Consider the following 12,060-nt stretch of genomic DNA (forward strand, 5'->3'; position numbering starts at 1 on the left):
ATATCTAACAGATGTTTGCACAGAAACTAAAAAATTGGAAATAGTAAAATTTAGAAATGATCTTTCCATTTCATATGATATTAATAAACAAAAAAATCCATGAATATAGCACAAGCAAAACACATCTTGACTGTAGCACTGCCAAACAAGAGGTGACAGTTCAGTAGAATCGAATAGAGGGAACCACATGCATAAGATGGTTGTGTCACACTCCTATTTGTGGAGGGTTGTCTCATGACAATTTTCTTAAAAGATGCAGTGGGTAAGTGGGAGTGAAAGGCTTGTGGCATGCAAAAAAAATTTTGCATATAGAGGGCAGCACTGAACAAGAATAGCTATATATATACATGAAAAGAGGTAATGTACTGTATCGCAAGTCTTCTTGTTTTTTCAAGGCTGCAGAATAGCTTAAGACATGTTGAGATCACTATCTTGCCGTTGTTTAATACATGTCACACTACAATAAAGACTGACAACATATTTAAAGTTGAGGTTCTTGACAACTTGGCAACCTTGTTCCACAGTGTAGCAGGAAGGTGTAAAATAACATTTAACATAATAAAAATATTATGTTACAGCTTCCATATACATTGTTTTGAAAAAAAGTCACAGTTTCACAAGACAAAAACATTCTATATAAATAGAAAAGGAGACATAAAGTAAAATACATGTATATTGTAACACTGTTCTTTTTACTAGTTTTTGATAATGTGTAATTTTTTACTTGTTCTGGTGGAAGTCTCTTTACGTTCTTTTAACTTATATTGTGTTTAAATCATGAGAAGGGTGCACTTCTGGTTTTCCAATCTACCTCTGTTTCTGCTTTCCTTTTCCAATATTGAACATCAGAATGGTTTGGCATATCCTCATTTCTATGAACTGCACCTCAAGGCACCAGTGGAACACCTCATTCTTTTATGATTGGTAAAATATCTGATTTGTTGCACAATATATTATTTTTATTGTTTAAATATTGGCCTGCTTGAATATAGCAGATGTGTGCTTTTTAAAAGAATAATATTCCATGCAATGTGTCCTCCTTACTAGCTTTATTTACTCTTCTTAATTGTTATAATACTTTGAAACTTGTGTAGCTACTGACACTAAAAACACTATGTGTTGACAACCATGACAAAGAAACTATATAGTTGAAAAATTAAGAGCTAAATCCAGCAATTAAATAGCATTTATACACTATATACACTTTACTGGACAACACACTTGTACAGTTCGTCCCAAACATCCTTCAGCAAATATAAGAAATACCTATGGATGGTAACTTCAGCCTACAAATTGCAGATTTACATATATTTGAACTTGAATTTTCATTCACAGAAAATCTTCCTAAGAAAATTAAAAAAAAAATGTTTGTATGTTAGTTGTGCTTGTAGATATACTGATGATATATTGATATAAAGTATTTAATTTTACTAATGATATTAAAGTTTGGGTGTTGCTGGCTGTGAGAAGGATGCTGCTGCATTACAAAAGGATTTGGATTACTTAGTGAATTAAGTGAATAAATGGTAGATGGCTGTTAATTATAATAAATGCAAGGTCATGCATGTGGGATATCACACTTTGAATTATGAGTATAATTCTGATGGGAATAACATTAACAGAGTTATGGAAGAAAAAGATCATAGTATTCTGGTTGATCAGTCTCTTTTAGTCATCCAAGCAATGTGCTGTTGCAAATGGCAAGGCAAATAGAATTTCAGGTTGTATCTAGAGATATATTGAATACAAGCCTAGAAAGATTATAATGTCATTGATTAGGCCACATTTGGAGTAGTGTGTTTAGTCTTGGGCTCCTTACCTTAGAAAGAACATTGAATTGTTGGAAAGGGTTCAGAGGAGGGCTACTAGAATGATACCTGGGATAGAAAGGTTGTCATACAAGGATACATCAAGATCTCTGTAACTGTTTTCTCTTGGAAAAAGAAGAATTATAGGTGATCTGATTGAGGTTTTTAAGATTGTTAAAGGAAATGATAGTGTTGATGCATTATCTTCTTTTCATACTTAATGGCAAGGATGACAAGACTAGGGCACACAATTATAAATTTTGGTGGGGAAGAAGAAGTCTTCTTCAGCTGAAATAGCTATATTTTTCTAAAAGGATGGATGACCTTTAGAATGGGTTGTCTTCAGATTTGGTAAATGCAATTAATTCAGGGGAGTTTTTTTAAGAAAGGTTTAATAAAATATTTGAATGATGAAGGTTGGCTTTGAGTATTTTAGTTTTATTCTAGAGTTTAGTGTAATAGATGGGTCAGCCTATATGGACCAACAGGTCCTTTATTGTCCTTAAATTATCAAGGTTTTCTTGATATTGCCAATAATATTTATCCACCAGAACTCACTCTGGAAGACAGATCTTTCACTAAAAGCACAGCACATTACTTGGACTTAGATATAAGCATTGTTAATCAAACAACTGAATTCAAATTTTGCAATATAATAGACAATTTTAATTTTGAAATCAATAATTTTTTCATTTTCAACTATAAATACTCCAAATAAGTTATGCTACAACATTTACTACTCACAACTTACTACATATAGTAGACTTCATTCAAGATACGATTTGATGGACATAGATCATAAAGTCACTCTCATATTACACAGATAAGATTTCTTCTACCATAATTTGAACACCAAATTAACTTATTCTACAATGTAACTTTGTATCATATGTTTTAAGAAACTGATGAACAACTTTGGTATGGTGATCACAGTTAATTTTACCTCTAATTATTTTAGCCCCTTGCTAGTTATTGTTAACTCTATATAATACAGCATTAGGTTATTAGTTTAGTTCATTAGTTTCTGTCAACTACTTGAATTGTAATATTTCCCATTATTGTTACTTGTTTGTTTAAGTCTTATTATTACTGTGACCCTCCTTGTATCATATTACTGCTTTTAAATTTCAATGAGATCCTATGGTCTATCTTTATTTATTACTTCCAGCTTCCCACTCTGTAAACTGATCATGTATGTGAGAGATAAGTACATCTTCAAAGTCAAATTAGTTGTGTATAGACACAGATCATAGAATGTGTAGTAACTTCTTTCTCTTTTTTATTGCATTTACCTCAGTTATTTTCATTAGAGTATTAAGTATTTGATTTCATCGTACAATTTACCTACACAAGCATCAGGCATTTGTTTTACTATCGATAGCATCCTGCTATCCAACAGTACTGCTGAATAGTATCTCATGTCATAGCCATTTATCTCAGATTTAAGCTAGTCTGAAGTAACATACTAGCTTATATAAATTAATTATTATTATTACAGCCCCTAAATAAACACCAAATAATGCTTGCAATCACAGAATAGCAGAGTATGTGTAAGGATATAATATAAAACTGTACTCAATTATTATAAAATGTTAATAAAAAATTACATAACAAATACATTAATAAATCAATTCAATACATAAAATCTCACAAAAGTATCTAATGCAAACTGTAGAAATAACAGCAGAAAGCATGAAAGTGAAAGACTGGTTTATTGTGGATATTCATGCAAAGATATGCAAGAACTATCTGCACCATTCATCCTTAATTTTGAACTAACAGACTACAGGGATATAGTCAATAGCACCCACCTCCAACTCTTGACCATCACTCTTATAATGCATTCATGACCATAAAATGCAGATTATGATTTTCTTTTGTGTGGTAAAGTGACACAATCATGGACCCTTGAATCCACTAGGCCACACCCCCAATCTGAAGTGACAAATTTTGTTTCTTGAATTCTGTGGAAAGCTACATGAGAGCCATCTGCACAGAAACTTACTATCCTATATATTATAAAGTCATAATTTAATACATTTCCATAAATCTTTCTCACAAAGAAGTCACAAGTTGATACTGTGTTAAGTGTTTATTCTTCTGAACTATATATAAGTTTTAGTTTATGCTTTCTTTTTCATTTCTTAAATTTCATTCTCTCTTGAAATTTAATGCATTCTGAGGATCATATTGAATAAGAGGTTGCATGGTTCACATTTTGTTACCACCAGAAAATAAAAAACTGCACTCTGTATTAAGATGCTGTGGGTGCATTATTATGGTCAAATTCCACTATTTGATCTGACAAGAGTAGCCCAAGAGTTGGTTATGGGTGATATTGATTAGCTGCCTTTTCTTTAGTTTAGCACTTTAAAATTAAGGCTGGATAGTGTAAACAGATTTCTTCAAGATGACAAATACTTTACAGGTAATCTTTGGGCAAATAAGACATAATTTTGAACACAGTATATGCAATTTCGAGCACTGCATAAATCAAAACATCATTTATAACAGCTCCTTGTAATGTTTACATGTGCTGACAATGTCTCTGAGTTCAGAGTTCCCTATTATATACATTGTAATTCTTTTTACTTTTGACCCCTAAAATCAGAATGAAGAACTAAAATGAAAAACTAAGTGTCTGGATATAACAATGGATCAAAGTATATGTCCTCTGAGTTTCAAAGTTATCAGCCCAGGAATAAAAAAGTGTCACACAATTGTAGCTACTGGAAAGACAAAGAAAGGAACAAAGAAAATATGTATCCTTCATTATGGGGAAAAGACATAAAAATTCAAAGTTTATGAGTTACATATTTCTTTTGGCAGTTATATTTCTTTAACAAAAATACTACATATTTGTATTTACTGACTGAGGCATGCTGTTATAGTACTAATGCAAAAATACATTTATTGCAAAGAACAAAAAAAATTAACTCACAGTCACTTGGTCTAATGGAAAAATTTGTTTAACATCAGCAAGGGTTTCTGGGACTTTTTCAGGATTTAGCAGCCAAGCTGCAATCTTGATATCATGCACACACCACTGCTTAATAACTATCATAAGATTCAAAATAAACAGACATGGATACATGCACATACATACACACATATACATAATGACCTAATGTAAATTACCATGTTATTTACATAAACTTTACCATTAGTATTATCATCAATAGCTTTCAAAACTTTAATAATGACTGTATTTGTAACATACGCTATTATGAGAAGCATTAAATTATGTTCTTTATGCTTGAAATTTGTGCTTCTATATATTCACAACAGGATTTTATAGAAATAACATTATAATACATTTTTTTCTAATGTTCATTTTATTTACTTTGATTTCATATGAGATTAATATAAATTAAATCCTTGCAGAGTTATTTAGGAAAACTGTTTAAAATAATTTTCAACTAATTTAAGTAATGGAAATTTCTGTAACATAAAATTTTTCATGACCAGTCTGTTTAGTTCAATAAAAGAATTATGATTAAAAATAAACTTTGAATAATAATAAGAATTAAATAAACACAAACTGTGAAAAATAAGGCATTTATCAGAGAAAAGTGAGTTCATTATGATGCCCAACTCAATTTTTAGATATAATTACCATTACTGTACCTGTTTTGTATTCTATCTTCAATTTACTAACCAAACAAGAAATCAAATTCTTGGCATCGAATGACACAACAGCTTCTGAACTCAGCATATGAATTACAAGATTCCTAAAGAAATAAAAAGAAAAAAACTTTACAAACCAAACCCATCAACATTAGATTTTTAAAATAGACCTTTTTCTTCTTTTGCACTTAACAACAAACGAATATATATTCTCACACTCTTTGTTTATAGTAGAGCATAAAGCTACAAAATGGGCTATCTGTGCTGTGCCCATAATGGATACCAAAACCCAGTTCTTAGTATTATATATCTGCAGACATACAGCTTTGCCAGTGGTCAGCCACACTTATACATTGTTTGATTTGTAAATGCAAGCTGCAGATTAAGAAAAACAATAAAAAAGGGAGTCTCTCATGAAATACAGAATAATTTAACAGGTCATAGATTTCTCATCTTAAAAGAATACTGAACTGAAAATGCTAAACATGGTAGGGAAAAATAGGCTGGCTGGTAGTATTTTCTCTCTAAATAAAATAGTTATTAAAATAATCTAAAAGTAGCAATAAATGTCTTACATCAGTAAAGATTTCAGAAGTATGTACTTAACACAACCCATTCTGTTTAAAAATTTAGCAATTTTACCCATCAAGACACACGGTAGTGTGTTGTGCAGCCAAAACAACCTGCTGCAGGACACACAGTGTGTTATTAACAGAAGTGATAGTTTAGCAATTTTCCACCTTCTGTATCTTGGAATGTGGTGATCCAAACTATCACATATTTTCAGTTAATGTGCTCTACTCGACTCTTACTTCACATAACAATTTTCAAGGCAATCCATTAAGAAATACCTGAGATATAACATCTCCAATTTTGATTAAGTTTCTTCCTATTTTTTTTCTTTGCACCAAAAGTATGGAAACTTTATTTGATAGAAAAATATACTCAACTTTTATGGATTTTTTCAAATTTGGTACACTGATAGATATTTTTAGCCTACAATTAGGAGTCTCATTTGGTGCAAATATAAGCTACATGTGCAAAGTTATTCAACAAAAAATTGCTCAAATTTGATGAAACATTTTGCATACACATATGCAAAGAGTCACATGAGCTATCAGTCTAACATTTTTACTACAGCTTCACCGAAGAGTAAAAGTGGACAGTTTTTAGTTTTTTTTCAATCGGATTAAAGATGGCTGATATAGAGCAGCAAAACTCTAAGGTGAAAGGACGTGCAGATACATAAGTATTGGTTAGAACAAGCAAACTAGATTAGCAATTTCTAGCTCAAGTTTTCAAAAGAATCATATGAGTGGATGATTATTATTGATTACTAACTTCTAAGCACAAATGTACTAAATTTTATGAAATTATCCTAACTAAAGATCATTTAGTGTCATGTGATATTAGCTTAAGCAATTAGCATAACTAATGATGCTTGATACAGCTGTTCCAATTGCATGGGGGGGATGACAAGAAATTGTTAATCTAAATTCAATGGTGTTACTATAAAGGAAGTTATTAACACTGCTTTAGAGAGAAAAAATACCACCATATCTTTTAAAGAATCTACTTGGTTCTTTAAAGTAAAGATCTGTTCCAAATAATAGGGTTTTGATTCTAAGGCTAATGTTGGTTACTATAAAGCGTCACTTTCTTATTTGGTGTGGTTTGTTGGTGTGTATTGACAAAAAATCATCATATCTAATCAAAAACACATTAAGTGGGAAAAAAAAAAGGTGAGGCCAAAAAAAAAAATAATTGATTGTGCAACTTAAAGGAATGAAGTCAAAATTGGCAGCCAAACTGGTAGCTACACTTATAGCATTGATAAGAATTTTACAGCAAATATTCATTAGTTAGTTAGCTAGACCTCGTATTTTGTTTTACCCACCAATGTGCCCCAAGTTGAACAAAAAAATTAATATTTACTGTAAAATTCTTATCAATGCTATAAATGTAGCTACCAGTTTGGCTGCTAATTTTGACTTCATTCCTTTAAGTCGCACGTTGAATCCTTTTTTGGCCACACCTTTTTTTTACACCTAAGATGTTTTGGATCAAATTTATATTGCTATACACCTAGGTGTGGTATTCTCAGGTACAGTGATTTACCTTTTAGGTTGTATCTGCAGATAATAGTGGGTTTGATCATGAAATAGTTTGATCATAGTAAATCTGAGTTCTTACTTTGACTGAGTTTCAGCAAGAATGAGACTGAACACAGTGTAAACAAAGTGAAATTAATCTTTATTCAATATTTAAAAAACAAGTGTACTAGAAAAAAATAACACCTTTGACAGAGATCTAAAGCTATCTCTTAACTTGTTCTCTCAAGTTTTTGCTATACACAAACTATAAACTGTTGAATTTTACTTATTTGTTAACTAAGTCTATTATTTGTACCATCCAGACTGAGAAACGTACACTGATAGTTATTTCAATATAAAAATACAGGAGATTATAACCTCTAAGTATCACCTGACACATCAATGGAAAAGATCACTTTTCGTTTTTAAATAGTGTATCCTGCTTTACAGCAATCCTTCCCATGATAAAGCAAACATGACATCACAGAGAAATGAACCAAAACAATAAGCAGTTAAAACAAAAGGAATTTAGCCACATTTTTGACAAATATTCTATTAATAAAATTACACACTCAGCTAGAAACACATATGTATAAAATATTTGAAAATTCTCGGTAAACTGACTTACTCAAAAATGTAAGAAATACTAGCAATGCAAATACATAGGCTATTTTAGCTAATAGCTTGTTGTTTCTCCTTTATCATTTCTAAACCCTATTTAAGCAGGTGTTATGTTGGTGTTGTGACTACTTTGTCTTCAAAATTAACATTTTCCTTATTTGAAAATGTATTTTAGTCAGATACTCACCTCTCTGGACCACAAAGAGCTAGTACCTTGTGTGCACTGCCATGTAAATTCCTACACATGCCACAAGCCTTGAAAAAAGCTCCCACCCCTACACATGTCAAGGTGTATTGCACCAGTCTATGATGTAATTGTAATTAAAGCTATAGCCCTCTGCCAATAGAAGGGCAATACATCCTCCATGCACAGTAATCCCCATAAGCACTAGCATAGGTTCATTCTTAACAAGGCAAATTAGATGTACCAGATGTGGGGAGGAAGGATGAGAGGTGGTGTAGAAAGGTAAGTATCTATCTGAAATGCATTTTTAGGTAAGGAAAATGTTAAATTCAGAAATGCTACTCACCTTTCTGCACTACAAAAAAACTAGAATTCCACACTGAAAACAGTGGAAGGACCAGTGCAGAGAAATTACAAGGATAAGCTCCTTTCTGAAAATAGCATCAGGAAGGGAAAGCCCATGAAGTGTGACAATCACTATGAGGCAGCACTTGGTGGGAAACCACATCCATCTGAAGCAGGGAACACTTTTGCCTAATAGAGGCAGTAGATCATAAAATTCTTATTAAAATAACTGGGTACTAGTATATTGTTAAGATGGGTGGAATGGCAGATCACTCAACAGTCAATTATCTCACAGATGGACAGCTGAGCATAGGTGTGTAGTGTGACTAGTGCTATAAGTAAGAGCATTCCATATTGGAAAAAACTTATGTGCAGTAAGTAGCATCCTACACCTGTGTCTTGAGGCAAACCCAAGACCCATCTAGCTGGATCTAACCACCAGGAATGGCTTGATCCATAATGCAGTGGAATGTTCTATATTGCACTAGCAGGTAACACCTAAGCCCTACTTCTCAAATGAGGGGTGTGTGTCTACTCAGTCTTGTACAAGTGCGTGGCACCGTAACACCTGATGAGGAACTCTCTATATCAACTTTCCTTGCAGCTTGAGACTGGTGAAGCAATGGTTCTCCCATAATACATTAGAACAAGTGGGGGGATTTGCATGGGAGAAAACATCAGAAAGGTGCATGAACCTTTGTCATCAGGCACAATCATCTGTAATTAGGTCCCACACTGGGAGAAATTACAGTGGGTTACTGCAACAAAAGACAGAAGGCATGAGCCAGGAGTGAGGCAGGTACACACATGGTGCTGTCTTTTTTTTTTTGTCAAATGCAGAACAGCCTGAAGGATATAATATATATATATATAGGCTCTGCTGAAGCATTCTTGTGGAAAATCCCATCCTAACTGTGAGAACTGAGCAGGGACAGATGAGCTTAACACTTTCCATACTCCCCCATTCAATGTAGATTTTGGTTAAGAATTCCCTGTAAGGCAACAATGGCTACTTGGTGGGTTCCATATGTTGAATAAAATGATTATGAGACCTGAAAAAGAAAGGAGAAAAACAAACAACTCATCATTAGAGCCACTGTGGAGAGTGGCAACCAGAGAAAGGCAAAAGATAGGGTAAGTAAAATCTCCCTGTGATATATGTAATGGGTCACTAATGTGTCAGGAGTCATCAACATCCCCATCTGCAAGACTTCATACAGGATACAGTGATTGCCTATAGAGTATAGGGATGAATACCTAATAAGTGTAGTGGAGTTGAGGTGGAAAGGCAGTGGTGACAGGAAGCCCACAGAGGGAGCAAATCCTCTGAAAACACCTAGAGGTTGGAAAAACCATTCTGTGGGAAGGGTCCAGGTCTAGAAGTGAAGGTTGATCCACCACCAGGACCTGAGCTTGAGAAACATGATAGATCAATATCCAAGAAGTCCAAAAACGAAATTCCAAAACCATGAAAATAGAGGTTCTGGAAGCAAGTTTCTCCCTGTTGAGAAAAGAAAGAAAAACTGTGGTATCTGAATGGATCATGGTAAGAAGACCAGACAGACAAGATAGAACATGATGGCAACCTGCAAGAAGCCACATCTTGAGGACACAGAGACAGGAGCAACTTTGCTTTTGGATACCAAAGTCAGAAATGGATCAGGCATCCATAACTGCAGTCTACCAGAAAAGAGGTAATTGAGAATTGTGGCTGTAGGACTGGTTGGCATCAAGCACAAAGCCAAGACTACGTACCATCTGTGCTACACTCACCATGGATATAGAAACCTATATATGTAAGTGGAAAAAGTCCACATATTGATTTCGAAGCCCTAGAAGGCAGTCCAGATTTGTGTGGGATTGTGTGAGCTACCACGATCGTAAGAGTTTGAAAAGATAGCACATCTCTGAAGATACCTGCACTGTCAACTCAAAAACCACTGAAAGGGACATGTATGGGCTCATCAAAGATGAATGAAAGAAGAAAGTCACCAAAAAAACTCAAACAGGACATTAAGAATACAAGAAAGCCCTGGTATCAAAAGCTCCAAGTCACAAACACAAAGAAGCATACTGAGTCTGTGCACTCACAAAATGAGAGAGACCCTCAAGGGAATGAAATATAGGGTGGGGGTTCAGACTGAAATGGAGAGCTGAATAAGACACCCGAGGAGGTTAACCCAGGCAGTCACTGGAAGGAACAGTGGGGACAGAGATTGGAGTAGATGTAGACTGATCCACTTTATTATCCATGGAGGGCAGAAGACCCCGCACATGGCGTGAAAAAGACTCAGATGGACGCACGGAAAGGTCCGTCTGCACTCCCACTGTAGCAGTGGAGCGTAGTGCAGAGGCATATGTCCTGAGATGTAGTAGGGAACAATAGCTTCCATGCCTCAGGATAAGAGATGTTATTAAGAGTTCTCAAACACTGTACCTGTTTCTCCTCCACCCACTTAGGGCAAGACTTAAAGTAATAGGGGTGGGAACCACTACAATTAACACAGTGAGGGTCCATTTTGCACTCGTAGGAGTCATGGTCCTTGCCACCACAACGAGCACACGTCACAGAACCATGACAAGATGTCTTTGATTGACCGAACCGCTGACACTGAAAACATCGGAGAGGGTTGGGAATATAAGGCCATACCTTACAGTTCAAATAACCTGCCTTAATGGTGGCAGGTGGACGTGGTGATGAAAATGTCAAAATCAAAACTGAGGTCGGCACCATAATTCCATCTTGATGAATGGAGATCCTTCGAACTGCTAAAACTCCTTGGCTGGAGAAACCAGCAAAGATCTCCAACTTGGGGGTAGACTTCAAGTCCCTCTCAACAATAACTCCTCGTGAGGAGTTCAAGGAAGCGTGGGGAGTAACCTCAATGGGTATATCCCCAATGGCCTTTGAATTCAAGAGAAGTTCACTGTGCTTAGCTGTGGAAGTTTCTACTAAGATGTCTCCAGAACGGAGCTTCTTAACTGACTTTTTCTGAATAAAAAAGGGAGACATTTGCCCTAAAGATTTATCAGACAGTGAATGCAGGATCAAAAAGCAAGGTACAGGTGTACTTTGTGATGGAGACTGCTGTTCAGTCTTCTAGGCATGGTCGTTTACCAATTAGCAATTAGAATATTAAACACCAAAAAAAAATGGCTCAGTCCTAGACAAAAACCACTTCTGACCCCAAAACCTGGACTCCATCCATAGAAAGTGATGCTTTGCATTTGGTGGGACATCAAAGGAGTAATTCATTTCAAACTCCTAAATCCACAGCAAATTGTTAATGCAGAGATCTATAGTCAGCAACTGCAACGATTAAATCAAGCCCTTCATCAGAAATGCCCTTCAATCGGAAAAGTGTTCTTCTCCACGACAATG

The 12,060-nt window shown here is 34.7% G+C and overlaps 2 protein-coding genes across 5 annotated transcripts in view; both read right to left on the bottom strand.

Moving 5' to 3' along the window:
- The window catches only part of LOC106471644 (DNA polymerase nu-like), a 47,546-nt gene extending 42,546 nt beyond the window's left edge, over positions 1-5,000 (bottom strand). For all 4 annotated transcript variants that reach the window (XM_022400261.1, XM_022400260.1, XM_022400259.1 and 1 more), the window contains exon 1: positions 4,750-5,000. In XM_022400261.1, the coding sequence (XP_022255969.1) occupies positions 4,750-4,926 (177 nt within the window). In that variant the 5' untranslated portion in view covers positions 4,927-5,000. The remainder of the gene's footprint in view (positions 1-4,749) is intronic.
- A 403-nt stretch (positions 5,001-5,403) lies between these two features.
- The window catches only part of LOC111088922, a 15,301-nt gene continuing 8,644 nt past the window's right edge, over positions 5,404-12,060 (bottom strand). Inside the window, exon 6 of the mRNA XM_022400262.1 lies at positions 5,404-5,539. Within this exon, the coding sequence (XP_022255970.1) occupies positions 5,404-5,539 (136 nt within the window). The remainder of the gene's footprint in view (positions 5,540-12,060) is intronic.

The sequence above is a fragment of the Limulus polyphemus genome, unplaced genomic scaffold (genome assembly GCF_000517525.1).
Source record: "Limulus polyphemus unplaced genomic scaffold, Limulus_polyphemus-2.1.2 Scaffold4755, whole genome shotgun sequence".
NCBI classification, from domain to species: domain Eukaryota; kingdom Metazoa; phylum Arthropoda; class Merostomata; order Xiphosura; family Limulidae; genus Limulus; species Limulus polyphemus.